The sequence below is a fragment of the Chlamydotis macqueenii genome, chromosome 5 (assembly GCF_036417535.1).
Source record: "Chlamydotis macqueenii isolate bChlMac1 chromosome 5, bChlMac1.mat, whole genome shotgun sequence".
NCBI lineage: Eukaryota > Metazoa > Chordata > Aves > Otidiformes > Otididae > Chlamydotis > Chlamydotis macqueenii.
The window spans coordinates 53,537,491-53,555,001 of record NC_141560.1 but is presented as its reverse complement, the minus strand read 5'-3'; the positions used below and the strand labels follow the sequence as shown (position 1 = coordinate 53,555,001).

Below are 17,511 nucleotides of genomic sequence, written 5' to 3'. Positions count from 1 at the left end.
AACGGTGTCACACAGGACTCCTGGGGAACGAGGCCATACCCTGGGCTGACCTCTGGAAGAGATTAAGGCGACAGCAAACAGCTCTTTCTCCCAGAGTCTTTCCCCCCACAGCCCTGAGAGCCTGACCCCAAATGTCTTCCAAATCCAGTGCGCCAGGAGAATTTTATCTACTGTTTCAGCCAAAACAACTGCTGCTTTTGTCAGGAGGCAAAAAAAAGAGAGAGTAAGAGGGGAGACAAGTCATTTGGAAAGGACACATCCCCCTGGGAAGCTGTTAGGGAAATAGAAGAGAGAGAATAAACATCAGAAAAAAAGGAATGGAGGAAGCACCATAGGAAGAGTACTGGAGGACGCTAATCCCTTCTCGGGTGCACAGGAAGCAACAAGTTTTAATCACTCAAAAGCAGACCACCCAGTCATCTCTCCTGTCTCTCTCCACCCACCAGCAGCATTTGCTGTTTCACTTGCCAAGCCTATTGCTCCCGGAAAAAAAAAAAAAAAAAGTCATCACCTTTTGTAACTGCAAGGGCCTCTGCAAAGCCAAGTGAACAAAGGGTGGGGGGGAAATCAGCTAGGAAGAGGAAGAGAAACGTCTGCTACAGCCTGAGATACCTCCAACTTGGGAGAGCAGAGAGAAGGAAAAGGGTTTTCTCTGCTCATTCCCTCCCCCTCTGCCTTGACAACCCACTCCCTACCTTTTCCCCTCTGCCTGCTCAGTGCACAGGGAAGAGAGGCCCACGTACCAATTCGCCCCGCATCCTGCAGCTGGATTTTGAGCATCTCCATGGGAGTGGTGACAATCACCTGGCAGGTACCTGCGCCACAGCCCGCCAGCATCTCCCTCAGCAACGTCAGCTTTTTCCTGCTCGAAGAAAAGACAGAAAGAGTCAGTCAGAGGAGGCCTGGAGTAACACTGGGGCAGGTGGGTGCAGGGGCTCAGGGCACACCTCTGACTCTGGGGGTTACAGAAGAAGCAGCCTAGGGAAAAGGGGAACTTGCTAGGCTTGACAGATCAGCATAGCCCAGGCTTGGCATCTCTGCCAGTATCATCTGATCTAGAGGAAAAGACCCGTTTTGGCCCCAGAAACAGAACATCCAGAAAAAGCCACAAGCCCAGCCAGGACAGCCCCAGATGGGAGCACACAACCCTCTCCATCCCCAAACAGACAGCTGCAGCTCTCTTCCAGCCCGGCGTTGTCCCCAGTCAGGGCACAGCCTTCTGAAAGAATATCACCTCACAAGGCAGCAGAGAACCTGAGCATTAAGGGGAATAAGTAGCTTTCCTTCTGCCAGCCTAGTCCTTTAAACACTGTCAACATCCTCACAAACAAACAGAGACCACAGGGCAAAGAGCAAGGTGGGGTGTAATATTTGAGTTGCTGCTTTGGAGTAAATGGTGAACACGAGAGTCAGGGAGGCAGTTCCCCTGTGGTTTGCAGCTTCTTCACCTCACCAGCCTTTCCAAATCCGAAAAAGCAGCCTTTGCACTAAACTAGTCCTGCTTGAGGGATAAGGGATGGGATAGGATGGGTCCCCAGCACTGCAGCTTTGTGCACCCTCTGCACTAGAGAGCAGGGATTATCAGCGACACAGTCTTGCCTAACAAAATGCAGCATTTCATAGCTCCCTCCATCCCAAAGCCACGAAACAGCCCAGCCAAGATGAAAAGAGGAACTCAAGATGCAAATGCTCAGAAAGCCTCAATTTTCAGAAACTGATGAGTTCTCACCCTGTAAAAAAAAAAAAGAAAATCTCACCCCTTCGCACCAGAAAACATTGACTTGATAAAAAAAAAAAAAAGTACCGAATCAGCCTCCTCTTTATTCTGTTTTACACACCAGCACTATTTTTATTCCCCCTCAGCCCTGCTCCTGCAGCAACACCTCCTCTTAATCAACTCAAGGCAAGTCCCCACACTATGGCAAAAGCAGCTGTGTTGGTTTTGTTTAGTGAAGGGAGGGCTATGGTGGCAGCTTCTGTAGGAAACTGCTGGAAGTTTCCCCTTTGTTCAGTGGACTCGGTCGGGCCTAGAGCAGACCCACTGCTGGCCAAGGCCGAGCCAATTGGTAGCAGAATGTTCCCTGATAACTCCTCTGTGATAACGTATTTAAGAAGGGGAAAAACAGAAAAAAAAAAAAAAAAAAAGAAGAGAAGATGTGAAGACGTTGAGCAGGGTCAAAGAGGGGGAGGCGCAAGCCTTGTGGGCCTTGCAGCCCTCACCCTCTGGCCTCCCGCCGGGCGGCCGACTGGGCCCAACTCGGCCCGGCCCTGCTGCAAGAAGTGGAGAGGAGATGAGATGTGAAGAGAACCTGAGAGGTGTCTGCCTGCCTATTGTGAAGAATTTCTTGTGAGAGGAACAGCTGCAGACACCAAGGTCAGTGAAGAAGGAGGGGCAGGAGTAATGCGGCTCCTGGCCAGAATTCCCCTGCAGCCCGTGGTGAGGCCGGTTGTGCCCCTGCAGCCCATGGAGGTCCACAGAGGAGCAGAGATCCACCTGCAGCCCATGGAGGACCCCACGCCGGAGCAGCTGTTCCCAAGGGACTGCACCCTGTGGAAAAGGACCTGCACTGGAGCAGTTCATGAAGGACTGTAGGCCGTGGGAGGGACCCCACACTGGAGCAGGGGAGGCAGGAGCAGCATAAAGCGACAAGTGATGAACTGACCATAACCCTCATTCCCTCTTCCCCCCTGTGCCGCTCAGCCGGAGATGGAGGTAGAGATAATTGACATTAACTTTAAGCCCGGGAAGAGGGAGGGGTGGGGGGAAGGTTATCTTGTTCTCCTCCACATTATCCTGATTTGGTTTTAATAATAAATAAATAGTTTTCCCCAAGTCGAGTCTGTTTTGCCTATAACAGTAACTTTAAGGATCTCTCCCTGTCCTTACCTCAAACCTCGAGCCTTTTTTTTTTTATATTATCTCTCCCTATTCTCCCAGAGGGTGGGGGGAGTGAGAGAGAGACTGTGTAGTTTGGTCTAAACTACAACAGCAGTGCCACAATGACATGCCCTATTCTCTCGCAAAACTAAGCAATACTCCCTTATTTGGGGTTCCATGTGCACTCATACACAGCACAGCTGTGGCACTGCGAGCCAGCAAAGTAGTTTCAATGCCAACCCTATGGGAAAGGGAGGGACATGTGCCGTAATCCTGCTGGTGCATCATGTCAGCTGGGCAGATTTCTCCACCTCTCATCTTCTCCAGGGAGGATATCAGAGCAGGGGATTAGAGGCACAGAGCCACAAGGGAGATTACCAGCAACTAAATATAGAGCTCTCCTGTGAGGCTGAAAGGAAGAACATTCTCAGTCTCCCCTTTCCAAATACCCCCATAGATAAGAATCTGCAAAGAACAATCCCTCCCGTGGAGTTACCCACACGGGTGCTGAAGCACATGCAGCAAGCTTTCCTGAAGGTATGCAGGTATCAGGGTGTGCAAATCCAGAGGGCCCCCTTGGCACCTGGAGGTGGCCAACTTGTGCCTCTTGGGTGGTCAGAAGCACAGCACCAGCCTCTGGGCAGCATGATGCAGTCTGCTGACTGCACAACCCCAGCCCAGATGTGGGAGGAAGAAAACAACATAAAGAGGCTGGCTGCCAGTCCATCTCTGCGGCACAGCAGAGCTTCTCCCACTTTAGAAAGAGCTCTGGAGCATCCCTGGAGTACATGTCTCCTGGCTTTCACCCAGGGCAACCGCTTTGATATCCAATTCAAAAGACCAGGAAGATTTGCTCTCCATGTTCATCTGTGGACCACTATCCCAGCCAACAAAAGTCAGCCTGGCTTGATTGAACTCCATGGAGCTATGCCAGTGTGACCCAGTGAAGGATTTATGTGCGTGGGTGTATTTTAGAGATGTCAAACAGGTACATCAAAAGCTTCTACAACAAGGGCTTTCAGCTTTTGGTTTGCATATCCTGGGAACTGGGGGCAGTCCAAGAAAAAAAAAAACCAAAAAACAAAAAACAAAACCAACAGCCTAAGATAAGCAAATCTTTTGTCAGGAAGTTCAAACTTTACCATACAGGGCTCAAACTCCCTTTGCAAAACCTCACAAGTCTGGACATAAAAGGAATTTGAGAACAGTTCATCTCTAGACGACAAAGGGGTTTCAGGCAGTATTTAGGGCACGACAAGACTTATCCTCAGTGGTTTAAAAACTAGCACATCTCAACTAACTTCAAAAGCTGCAACACCAGCAAGGATCTGGTCCTACAAACGCAGAAACCATCTTTTATCACAGCAAGAGAGTGTTAAATATAACATATACACAATAGCCCTAAATTCTGTGCTGGCAGAAATCAGTCATTCCACTTTTTTCAACTGGCATGAAATTAACTAATGACAAATCAACAATGTCAAATGGGAAAGGGAGAAGATTCATGCTCGATCTAAATTAGAGATTCAAACTAGAGCTGAAAAATAAGAAAGTCAAGAAGCGGGAACTAGAGGTATATGGAGGGCTTTTCAAGAGCAACACGTCAGTCCAAAGTTAGGATCCCTGAAAGCATTGGTATATTGATGTCACATGGGAGCAGAGTAGGACTTTTTTCAAGTTTCTGAAAAATCTTGACTGTGGTGTAGGAGTTGACATGCTGGGGCAGGGACCAAAATCAGCCATTCTGGAATAAGGATGACAAGATTTCCAAAGACAGAAAATCTTTCACCTAAGGAAACATCCATAGAAAGCCGTATGTTTTTATTTGCTACCCAAGAGGCTACTGTCCCCAGCTTGGGCATCACCTTCCTCACACATAAAATAACCTCTGCCTCTGGTCTGGCAGCCCAATAGATTGTAGAATGCTACCCAAGAGTTTCAAACCAGAGAGAGTCAGCTGCTTTCAAACAATTTAAATAGTGGGTCTTTGATATGGATTAGGGGACCAACATAAAGAAGTTGTCCTTCAAAGGGAGGGCAGGCAACCTGCCTGCCACAGCCGCATGGGGATGTGCACACAAACTGCCACTCAGTCCCTTTAACCCAACCCCTGGTCTTCCAAGAGGGAACAACCAGTTATTGCAACCGCACTTCAGAAAAGCTGGAGCTATGATGCTGGGAAACGTAAAAGCAAGAAAGTTCCCACTACAAGCTCCCTCTCATTTCTAGTGCCAGCTCAAAAAAAGCCTCAGACAAGCAAAACAAAGCACTGATGTGGGACAGAACCACCTCAAAGTAACATGACCAGATTAAACGTTGCTCTGGCAGACATTACTCCAGGTATGGTACAACCCACCTCCAGCTGCAGGAGCTCTGTGTTGCCTGTTTGGACTAAGTCAAGAAGCAGGTGACTCTGAGCCTGCACCCGTGACATCAAGTTTGCCCTGGCAGGAGATCTCAAGTGTTTTCTTCCAATACAAATGTCTGTGGAAGTGAAGAATGGACAGGGCAACTCGTCTGGGCATGTTGAACACGGGCACAACCCATGTTTTGTCCCAAGACATGCGCCTGGAAGGGAGACAAGGGCTCCTCTCATGGGTGTATTCTGTGATTAAACAGCCCATCTCTAGCTCCTGCTAGATCAACAGTTGAAAGTGCATTTACTTTCTGGTTGACCTTTGATGTCTATGGCTTCAACCTACTGAAATTCCCTGAGCCTCTGTGTCCTAAATAAAAGAGCCTCCCCCACCCCCCACAAACAGCTATCCCTGAATAGGCACAGTAAGATTATCAGCTCTTAACTGGCTCTTTCTCTAGGAGAAGGGCTGGATTCCCCCATCTACAAGTCCTGGTGGGTAGGATGACAGTTACGGGCACTAAAGAAGTGTCTGGACATCCAGTGGATAACTACAGGAGAAGCTACCTTGGCCCTTAAGGGTTCCTGCCCAGAGAAAGACCAAAGCACAGTGTGTGCAAGGTGACCAGAACTAGCAGCATCCCTCCTTCTTAAATTAAGAGTCTCACTTTACAGCGGGTCTGTGAGCATTTTGCTCAAGGATCAACCAGGCCATGCAATGGCTACTTAAGTAGATGCCACAGAAGAGAGTATTATGCTGAGTATTAAAGGAGAGCTTGAAAGAGGAGCAGACAAAGGAAGAGACATATCAGCTGGGAAGGCAATGGAGAACAAGCTCCAGTCTCCACACCTGCATGGGAGAGAAGGAAAAGTGCCTTGCTTGTCTTAGGATTACAGTTGGCTATTTCTCTTCTCTTAGCAAAACTACAAGGCAGGGGGAAGAAGAAAGGAAGAAAATTTGCTGGCATCAGCAAAGGCACAACTAATGCAATCGTGCTCGCTATCCTAGGAATCTGAGCTGCTCGGTCAAGTCAGCAGATTGCCAGCCTTTGCTCCAGAACAGCAAACAAAATGAAGGTCAAGATTAAAGAGGACAGGAGTTGTAAGGGAATAACACACCTTAGAGAAGAGCAGCAGGAAATTTATCCAGGGACACTGGAGAGTTTTTATGAGCAAGAAATCCCTTTCATTAAGAAGCCATGAGACACTTTTTACCACAGCCAAGGCAGAGTAATCAAGAACCTGAAAAATGAACAACAAAACCTGGCAAACACATCCCAAACACAACAGCTGTCTGGCACTCAACACTTTGGAGATAAACTGGAAACCTTGTACGACTCTTTAATGGGACTGGTTTTTACGAAGTGTTTAACACCCAAATTCAAAAAGGACAGAAAAAGTAGGCAATACTTACATCTGGGCCTCACACACTGAGCACCCAAAAATCAACAATGTACTTTAAATGCATGCTGGTGCACTACTGATTTAAATTGCTTTCAGACCCAAGTGCTTCACTTAGCCCTAGTGACTCCTCTTCTCACATCCTCTGCTCTGGACAATGAAGCTGCTGTTATTTTAAACAGCAGCTGTGAGATTATGGGTCTTTCAACACATCCAGCTTCAGAAATCCAGAGGAAAGTAAAAATCCCATCTGTTTCCAGCAGCCTGAAGGTTAGAAGTTTCCCCTCTCTCGGCATTCTGCCTTTCCCATCCATATGGTCAAGCCAGCACAGGAACGAGGACCTGCCCGAAGACTTTTCTGTGGGTCACCTCTTCTACTTCTTCTCCTGGGAACTGCAGAGGCCCTCAGGCCAAAATCATCACAGGCCAATATTTGACCCTTATTCCCTTTCTCAATCAGGGTCATAGGTGTCCTTCAGATTTTTCAGTATCTTGGTTCTCCTCCTGTCCTCCATGGCATAGCGAGGGGGTTTCCAGCACTCACACAACTCACCCTTGTTCTTAAATTACGAGGACAGCCTGGGAGGACCAAGCAAAGCAACAGACATTTCCAGACTCAGGGAGCTGAGTGCACTAACAAGGGGACAAGGTCCCACTTGAAGTTCTGCTGCCCCAATACTCTTCCTCCAGCAGCATCCAAGAGAACAGCCAAGGAAAAGGGAGTCTAGCACAAACTTGCAGTGACACATCTCCAAAATACTCTTCCAGCAACTTGCAGCCAGGAGCTTCCTACATCACAGGTGTTGTTTTCAGTCTAGCCTTTCAAAAACAGGCTTTATGCCACGTTTTTTTTTTTTTAGCAGTTTTAAAGAAAGTTCATTTCAACACTAAGTTTTCCAAAGGATTAAAAAAAAAAAAAAAAAAAAAAAAAAAAAAGCACACTAAAAGTTGTTGTGTAACTTGAGGCTATTTTGGGTCATGCTGGTCTTGCCACACTTCCTCTGGTCCAAGCATGCTTCTTCCACTGGCATTTGGAGGACACACTCAGCATATTTTAATCAGCAAATACTGATAGAACATGCACATTTTATTAGATAAGGATCTCCAATTCATGCAACACATTTCAAGCAAGACAAGTGCTAGAGGCTTAGTGACGAAGGCATTTTGTGTCAAACAGGTCTAGAAGACTTTTGCAGCTCTGAGTCAGAGAAGCACCAGAGCATCCTTTGGGATGGCGGCCTAAGAGCACAGCATGCTATGTATGTGTGGCAGATCGTCTGGCTTGTCTAAAAATGACTTTGGTGGAGCTGAACCAAGATCTTGGTGGCTCACCATGAAAAAAAAAAAAAAAACAAAAAACAAAACAGTCTCCAGCCTTACACTGAGCTTAACTCCCTCAGCTGCGCTTTACACCATTTAACACCTTGACTGTTGCAATTACATGTCCAGAAATGAAACCATATTGACATGCCAGGCAGCTTGAATCTTCACCTTTCTAACCCCAGGCTATTTTGTTGTTCATACCTAGGCTTTGACTGGAGTTGTGAAATAGGTGGCCCAGCCTTGCTACGTGCTAGCAGCTAAGTGAGGTGTTTGGATTCCAGCACTGCTAATCCTGCTCTGCCTATCTTACAAAGACAACTGGGGAGGAAGGGACAGAAGTATCTCAATGGAGAAACCTGCAGACTGCAAACAGCTTGGAAAGAGGGAGCAAGAGCAAGGGAAACCCTTGCCATTACTCCTATTTGCCACACGTGCTACACATGGGAAAAGATCCTGTGAATTCCTAAAGGCACGATAGCACGCAATGACTGCAGCATGGCCAGGCACAACCCCTCCATCCCCAGGCCTGGGATTTCCCTGGCATAGAGGAAAAAGATCCCACAATAAGAAACTGCCTTGCAGTTTCTAAGAACCCTTATCCTCACTGGTAATATCACGGCTTTTCCATCATGCCCTGCTCCCCATGCTCTAAGCAAGGTCACAGCATGCACCAGACCTTCCAGCTAGATCCCAGGTCCATGGCTTATAGCAGTCACAGCCAACCTGCACAGCATTTTCTCTCCCATCACATCTTGGAGCAACATTTCTACTCAGTAACACCTTAAACCATCTGTCACAGCAGTATCAAGGCTCTGCCTCTCTGTCCAGCTCAAGCCAGCTATCCTGACAAGCAGAGCTGACCAGATTTCATTCATCCAAGCCCCCCAATAGTGGCTGAACGAGATGAGTGACCCCAGCTCCACATGTTGCCTAGCTCTTGTCACCTAAGTGTGGCCCAATCTTTTCTCAAAAGGAGTTAAAAATGCTTCATGTCAAGACACAAAGGCTTCCCACTACCTGAGCTGTATCACGCTCCTGCTCCAGGTCACTGTAGCGCCAGTCCTATCAATGTATATGTTCTAGGAGAACAGTGTCTTACCCTTGGCAAAACTCTCAAGCTCCTTTATTCTGAATCAAGCACAGCACATCACTCATATTATGTGTGGATCAGCCAGGAACCCAGAAGTCAAACTGGAAGAGGTCTGGGTGAAGACCTCAGCTGCTCATGGAAACAGCTGCATCCCACTTACCCAAACATTTGCTCAAAGCCTGCCTCGACACTGAGAGGAAGACACACACATTTGTCCTGTCAGGAAGTCTTTACCTCTCATGGTGCAGGACATCTATTGACAGAAATGTCATATTTTAACAGCTGAAACACCACAGCAGCAATTGCTCTCACAGAATGCCAAATATGTTGCAATGCTGGTCTGATTTCTTCCACGGGCCCCTCTCTCTCTGGTGGTACAGGGCATGGCAGCTTGGCACCTTTTCAACTTCCCTGTACAACCTGCTAAGCCCTCACTTTTGAAGGTGGTGGCAGAGTTAGCTACACTCCATCTACTGCAGTATGCCAGGGCTCACTGTGTTGTCTGCTGCAGAGATCAGATTCACTGCTTGGTAGAAGCAAGGAGCAATGAGGACATCGTTATCTCCCACTGTCTGAGCAGAGCACAGAAAAGACACTATTTGAAGAGACAGAAAATCACAAACAGCTGCGAGCCGATGAGTCACACGGATGTAAGTTAGCTGCTACTTTAAAAGACCCCAGAAAAACAACAACAAAAAAATTCAGGTACATGAAAAAAAACTAGATCCTCAACCTGTGTCAGTCCACAGTCTCCACTGAAGTGGCTGAGCCACTGATTTGCAGTAGCTGACACTGACACGGTACGTTATGGGAAATTGTTAAACCAAGTATCCATGGCACAGCTTTGCATTTTCAGTGAGGCTCCACCTCATCACTGCCGATATGAAGAGTCAGAATCATATCCCAGGCAGGCTGTTTTCTAACTACTGTCACTGAGGATTGCAGACAGTGCCCTTCCCTGGCTATCTCTGGAGAAAGGTCTCGGTCTGAAGGGAGAAATAAAGGTTCAAGTGTTGTCCAAATGGCAAGGGAAACATGTTGGTGATAACAGTATTAAATATTCAGGGTCCAGCTCCTCTCAACTGCTCAGCTAGCATCTTTTACCAACATTTAATTCACATGAACCAACTCCCACTTGCAAGCTAAACAGATAATTTTATTCCTTCAGTATTTATTTGCAGGTCAGCTGCGGGGCAATGCTGCAAGTGCCCTTTGTCAATTCAGATTTACCACCTCTCTGGAACTATTTTCAAGCTACAAAAGGACAAGAGGGATGCTAAGTTTGGGGTCTACAGAACTTGACTTGTCATCTGTCCAAGCTACAAAGCGCATAACAGCATCCAATAGGATGCTGAGAACAAGGGTCCTCCCAGCAGCTGTTTGAGCAGTGATCAGTGCCACTGGGTTCCTCTCAAACATTCTGCCTACAAATTCTGGATCCGCTAACCTTGGCTTAGATCTGGAACTATTTTTAGAAGCTTGAATAAAAAGCAGTCATCCAGTGGAGTGCTTTTCACTTCCCATTTTAGACATTACATCCTCAGCCTGAATGTCATCACTGGCTGAGCTGTTCAAGGTCAACTCTGATTTCAGTCCTCACATCACCCCATTCCACCTTTGCCCTGATGTCTCACCAGATCTGACCCAAGAATTGGTGTCTTTTAAGTTGAACTTGAAAGGCCTGCACCTCCTACTCACCCATCTTTGGAGAGGTGATGCCGGAAGAAGTCATTGGCTGCCAGTTTGATAGCCTTTTCTGGTGTCACTAGAGTCAGGTTCACCGCAGCCCCTGGCAAGGAAAAGAGGAAGAGGCCATTGGAGAACAAAAATAAAGGAACCGTTAACTGGATCTTTCAGGAATGTGTTGTAACTCCCGCTCAAAACCAAGGACTGATGAAAGAGATCTACCAATGCACCAACAGGGTTTAGAAACTTGAAACACCACTGGAAAGTAATAGAATTTCTACTTCCCAATATCTTGGGTTTTTGAAAACACCCCCTGATGTGTTTCTACTTCATTTGCAATATGTTTTTGTAATTTCTTTAGCTTCACTACTACCTCCCACCATGCATAAATGCATCCTCTTCTCTCATCCAAGGATGCATTCCTACGAATCCAGAAGGATGCAGATCAGACCTTCAAGAAAGGAGTACAAGTTGGATTAACAACTAGTCCCAACTCCTTTGCAAATACTTTGTGGTGCTGAGAAGCAAAAGCCCCCCACCTCACCTTCCTGCTAATGTCCCTGCCCCACCACCACCAAAAGCAGAGCAGCTTGCTTACCAGGCAGCCCAGAAAAGGCAGAGCCATTGAAAGACCTGGAGGGTGGTTAAAGTCAACTGGCTCACCTGCACACAGTCAGTCAGCTCTAGACCAACCCTTGGAGTTAAGTGGCTTCCCTTGTTTGTCACCACTGGGTGTCACCCTCAGAGCAGCCACTGTTGAAGTGACTTTTTGTCCACCACAAGCTGCAGCCTGCAGAAGTTCCTCTCTGAGCACCGTGGCAAGTCTTGCTCGGGGACCTGGGGTGTAAACAAGCCTTGGCTCCCCCACCACCCACTGGAGTGCCCTTTTGTCAGGAGCAACAAACAGCAAATCCCTGTATTGTGCCTGCCACAATGAAAGGTCTGCGTGGCCCAGCCAGCTGCTGCGGGCCATGGACACCGCCACCAGTGCAACAGAGCAGCTGGGAGGCATTGCCCTGGGGGAAATGGGGTGAGGGGAGGGCCAGTCCCTTCTGAACATAATGGATTTTGCACCATTAGATTAATGCTCCAGAATATTCTCCTCCCTTTAAATCTTAGAGCTCAAAAAGTCCGCCGGTAGATGACTGCAAGCTCTCCCTGTCTGCACTGAAGCATACTGAGCTCCAAGCCCTCCAGAGCAGCTTTGCTTGAGACTTGCTAACGGCCTCTGAACACCTTTGCAAGGACAAATACAAATACTAGGCTATGTCTTTTGCATTTATGCTTGCTGTAGAGATTTAAACAACTTGTCCCAAAGTCCCATCTTCCAAAGAGAGGCATAGAGCAGCCTGCACTCCCGCTAGGCTCCAAAGACCTGATGGGGTTCATTTTCAGGTGGTTTGAAAACAAGTTGACAGGAGCTGTAAGGGCTCAAACACACCTAAAGAAAGGCAACTTAATCATCTGTTCCTCAGGATGGACTCTCCTCCCTCCAAAAGTTATTAAATAACTCCTAAATGAGACATGGGAAGACACAGGTTTAGGGGAACTTTCCTCAGATTAGGAAGCAAAGACGCAACTGGGACCAGGACACCGGAATCCCTGGCTCCATATCCTCTGCTCAGAGGACACATCTCCATCATGCGGGAAATTGCAGCAAGAAAATAGACAGTCTTTGCTAGGCATGGCTGAGCAGCCCAACACATTTTCCCCTCTTATGACTGCCACATTCAGATTTTGCAGAAAATGGAGTAATGTTGCCTTGTAGCAAGCTAAGCCAATGCATTCATTCCACACTGGCCATGACATCCAGCAAACACCATCATATTCTACAGGAGCCAAACTAACTATCCAGGGAGTAGGGCAGCCCTCTCACACTGCTGGGTTTTTGCAAACTTTTAAGTGTACCAGTGATTGCACTGCTTCAGTTTGATGTGCTTCCTACACACCACGTCCCCCTGTCATGTGGTGAGAAGCCACACAGACATGACCCTCATGCTCTACCTCTGCTTTTTAATGTCAGTCATATCAGGATCTACAAAGCAAATCCACATAGCATGATTTTTAAATAGAAGTGGCTACCCGTGAAGCATTTCCACGACTGCCAAGTTGAAGACAACTTCAACCTCACTCCTAATGGCTAGAAAGTAAAACATCTATACTTTACTGACGTGTAACATGAATAACCATTTCCTCGGGAAAACAAGGAAAGAAAAAAGAATAAACCTGCTACTCTAACACCAGTGCAAAGTGTTCACTGAAAGAAAGAAAACAACTGCAAACCATCAAGCAAGAAAAGTACGTGAGAAGTAAGCTTCAATATGCTGACCTCCTCTAGGAACCAAGAGGCTTTCACAGTATTTTCTCCTTCAACTGCAAATAAGGTTGAGGGTTAAAACACACAATATACAGAGAAAAGTTAATGAACCTGTGTTTTCTCCTACATCTTTGACATTTCCAGTAAAGCTGCTTAGCAGAGAATGGGTAATCCCTGTTCTCAATAATCCATAACAGCTTCAATTCACTGGAGGAGCAGAAATGAGATGCTTCAGCTGCTGGCTGTATGCTTTCCAGTGTTTTCTACCTTTTTTTTACAAAATCTCATAGCTCTTCTATTCTAGCTATGCCAATGACTCTATTTCCCTAATTAATGCTAACCTTGGCCTATAGGCAATGCTACACATACCAGAATGCAAAAATAAATTGCAATCATTAAAAAACAAAGTATTTTGAAAAGAAGAATGGAAGCACTACAAAGAACAACATCAAGAAGAGGCAAAACCAGTTGTTTGCCCACTGAACTTCTAAGTGCTCCCTTCTCACTGAGCCTCGAGTCTTGTTACTAAGACACATTTCTCATAGAAGCCCTTATATACCACCAGCAACCTACGTAACAGGGGGATTGAGTTATCCCCAGTTCAGCACTGGTGTATGTGGGAGGTAGCATTACCAGAGACCAGGGCAGGCTGCCACACTACTGTAGCTAAACTGCAGCTACCCTCCAAACGTCATCAACAAAGGGCATTTCCCCAGCCAGATCTGGGCCTTTGGCTCCCACCAGCTAGGCTAAACGGCTGCTCTGCAAACAGCAGTGGGACTTTGCAGGACACGTGCTGGCTTCTGGATGGACTGTAGCAGGGAGCAGAGAGAGCGCCTCTCCAAGGTTCCCTTCCACTGCTGTCCACATGGTCCAGGAGCCCACAGGCACCATGGATTCATTCACTTGTCTGAAGGCAGCACACCATCATCCCTTGAGCACAGACAGGGCTAGACAGCACCATCCAGCTTTGAGGTGTTTCCACCTAGATGTTATGGAAAAACATGAGGAAAAAAAAAAAATCTCCTCTTCTTCCTTCCCCAAACAAACCCAAGAATCTCTGTAACTTTTGGGGGAGAACTTGACAGAAATGTTGGGATTGCCTTATAGATCACACAGTTCACTATAAGCTACTCGCACAGAGCAAGGGCTACCTGTCCACATGTGCCACTTAAGAGATGGATGATTTGTGGAAAAGCATCCTACAAGATCAAGCCTTTCTTCTGTCTGCACTGGGAGCTTTGATTCACACGTGAAGGAGACCTGCAGCCACACAGTGGGAATGGCTGTGCCCAAGCAGACCCTTTCTGTCCTATGACTCCTCCATGGGGCACAGCAGCTGCCACTTCAGCACATTAACATACAATCCTCCCAATTTCAGCTTAAAGGCTGAAAATAAGAGCTTGTGAGTCATACAGCAACTTCTGCTGAGGAACTGGAACAGATGGAGAGAGAAGGAACAAATCCCACCATCTGATTTCCATCCTCCCTGTCTGCAAGGCTGAGTCGCCTCTTTACCTTCTTCCCAGAAAAATACTCACATTCTTCACGAATTTTGGATGTATTTTATTCACCAATCCTCTCCTGAAGAGGAAGGGAAGGGCTGCTAATGTCAGCTCACAGAACTGAGGCACAGAGACCAGGACTGCTGTACTTGGAGGACTCACCTTTGCATCCTGGCTATGCTGGAATACCTATGAATTTCTGGAAGGAGTTGGAGCTGTTCACAAAAGCCCTCTCCAAACCCAGCTTCCCATTTAACAGTCAGAGTAAATTCAAGTCACTATCAGCTCCCTGAACAGATGAGTGGGACATGGACCAAGCTGACCAGACTCAATATGGCTGGGAAAAGCAAGAGCTATGCAAAATCCCCTGCACTGTTTGAGATTTCTGTGTCAGAGTGAAAAGTGGCCAGGAGATCCACATCCCCTCCACCACTCTACACCTTACAGGACAGAGCTGTTCCTCCCAAAAGCCCAGATGAGTCCTACAGTCTCCCCTGTAAGTTTCCAGGAACAGCTTCTTCATTCTGCTCCTCAGCAAGCAGCCTGCCACTGTGTATTTACAGCCAAAGTTAATGTAGTCTCCGTTCCTGGCTAGGAACACAGAAGCAGCCCGCTTGTGGGAAAAAATCAAGGGGGAACGTGTCACTGCTAGCACTGAAGATGGAGCTTGCCAGGGTTCCTCGGGGTTATTTGTCTTGTTGCCTGCTCCCAGGAAAGCTGATGTGAAGCAGCCAATCCATCCCCGGCATCCACCCCACTCCCCTGAAACGCCCACCAGTAAGTTGGGCAAGAGAAGCTGCCTCAACAGCCAGTGCCTGCTCCCAGGACGGCCGGCTGCAGCATCCGTGTTTCCTTAGGAGCTATGGAAGGAGCTGCAAGAAATGCTACTGCTGCCAACAGCAAGGTGCCAGCGTCTCTGGACTCCCGCTTGAAAAAACAAAGAGCAAGGACTCAGTTAATCAAAGCAGTACTTTAATCAGGCTTTATTAGTGAATGAGTGCCACACAGAATGCTATCTGAACACCTCAGAGATAAAAACTGCATATTCAGGCAATTGAATACCAGTATATAAAAATGAACCAGAGTTCAGTGTCAACAAAGCCAGCTGGACTGTGCTGAAAGCCAAGAAGGTATTCCACATTTTCCTCTGCTACAAGTAAAGCCAGAACTTGGCCTGCTGTTCCTCTCTCCTCAAAATCTTTAAAAAAACTTTCAAGGATTTTGTCTTTAAACTAGAAAAGTTATAATGTCAATTGAGGACCTCACTGCTGCAGCAGCCACCCTAAACCAAGGAGCCAGGAGATTTCTAGCAGGTTAGCACACAACAATCAAACAGCTGAAGCTCCGCCATGAGCCAAGCTCTGATTTTCTTTACCACCTCAAGGGAGTTTTTTCTAGGGGCAGGTTATTTTTAACTTTTTTTTTTTTTAATTGCAGCTAGTCTAAACACTTGAGCAAAGCACTCAGGCATGCTTGAGAGACAGCTAGTTTTGGAGACAAGCCACTAACTAGATGGGACAGCAGGCCTGACCACATTGGTGGTGGGCTCTGACATAAATTTGATCATCAACCACAAAGCAAGACCCTTCAAGAGGTTTGCTATTGCCCCTCTGACAAAAATTACTGTGCCTAAGCTGGGAAACACACACATGCAGTCCTGAAACAAAGTCCTGCAGCTTCACTTAAAATGCTAGTAAAGATTAACTTCAGTAAATCAAAACAGCCACAGGGAGGACTCAAGCCCTCAATGGTGGAGAGCTGAGCAGACACCTGGCATGGAGTTTATTTTCAGAAACAGCTGCACTTTTCAACATCTTAAAATATTGCTAGGTTATTGCTTTATAAGCCAGAGAATATGGTTTTTTTCTCCCACTTACGCACCAGTGCTTTCAACGTAAAAGCTGCACCATGCCTGAGTCAGTTTTACTTACCTCTGTACATGCCAAAGTAGCCTTCCGACCGAATTGTTTTAATGAGGCAGTCAGACCTGCGCACAAAACAGAGAGAGATAAACCACAGGAGCTCAAAGGTGGATGAGAGCAGAGAAAAACAATACAAATCTCTTGGAGTGGTTTTCATTTACAATCTGTCAGCAAAACCCTGAGCTGAGAAGGGAACCACATCAGCTGCTGAATGCACCATTGTTCAGGCCTGACTCCAATTTCAGCCCTTAATTCACAGGGGCTTTGAAAGCCCCGGCTCAGCCCGCACGCGCTGTCTGCTTTCTTTCACCCCACACAAAAGGAAAAAGTGTCACTGCAAGGGCTGTTTATCCAGGGTCGCCTGTGACAAACGCACATGAGATGCTCTAACAAGCAGATCCCCGTACACAGGTTTTTAAATCCAGCTCTGTAAGTGAAAGAAGGGGGGGCAAAACCCCCAGCGCTGACTTGCTCAACTTACTCTGTGAAATTCCACACAAGGCACACAAACACTAGATGATCTGAACGCTCAGTCATCTGTGACCTCCAACACAGATTAAAGCACTTTCTCTTAACACATCGGGTCTCAGAGCAGGCAGCGTGCACTCAGGCTCTCACTTTGGGGAGAGTGTGGCAGGGTGCTGCAGAGATCCACTCCAAGGGGAAAAAAAACTGTCACCTTCTTTGTTTCAACTACATTTACTGCAAATGGGAAAGCTGTGCAGAGTGCCGGAACGGCTCAAAGCCTTTTGAAGGCACAGAGACATCTAACAAATCCAGGGGTGCAGTTCCGGAAGGCAGCGCAGATCCCCTGGCAGAGTTTCTCGTCTCTGGACCATGGTGGCACAAAGCCCTGGGGTCTTTGGGAAGGGACAGGTACTTGCTGTGGCCACAGGGGAAGGGAGAGGTGCACATGCATGCATGCGTACATAATGAAGGAACAAAAGGCTCTTCTAAGTAGTAATATGGGAAGTATAGCTGATGAAGACAAGAATACATTTCTAAGAGATTTGGCAACACGAGTAAACTTCAT

The 17,511-nt window shown here is 47.0% G+C and overlaps 1 protein-coding gene across 2 annotated transcripts in view; it reads right to left on the bottom strand.

Moving 5' to 3' along the window:
* Positions 1 to 17,511, bottom strand: part of SLC25A22 (solute carrier family 25 member 22) — a 54,524-nt gene that overhangs the window by 5,896 nt on the left and 31,117 nt on the right. For both annotated transcript variants that reach the window (XM_086749814.1, XM_086749815.1), the window contains exons 4-6: positions 16,488 to 16,543; positions 10,747 to 10,837; positions 744 to 862 (exon numbers count right to left, since the gene is read on the bottom strand). In XM_086749814.1, the coding sequence (XP_086605940.1) occupies positions 744 to 862; positions 10,747 to 10,837; positions 16,488 to 16,543 (266 nt within the window). The remainder of the gene's footprint in view (positions 1 to 743; positions 863 to 10,746; positions 10,838 to 16,487; positions 16,544 to 17,511) is intronic.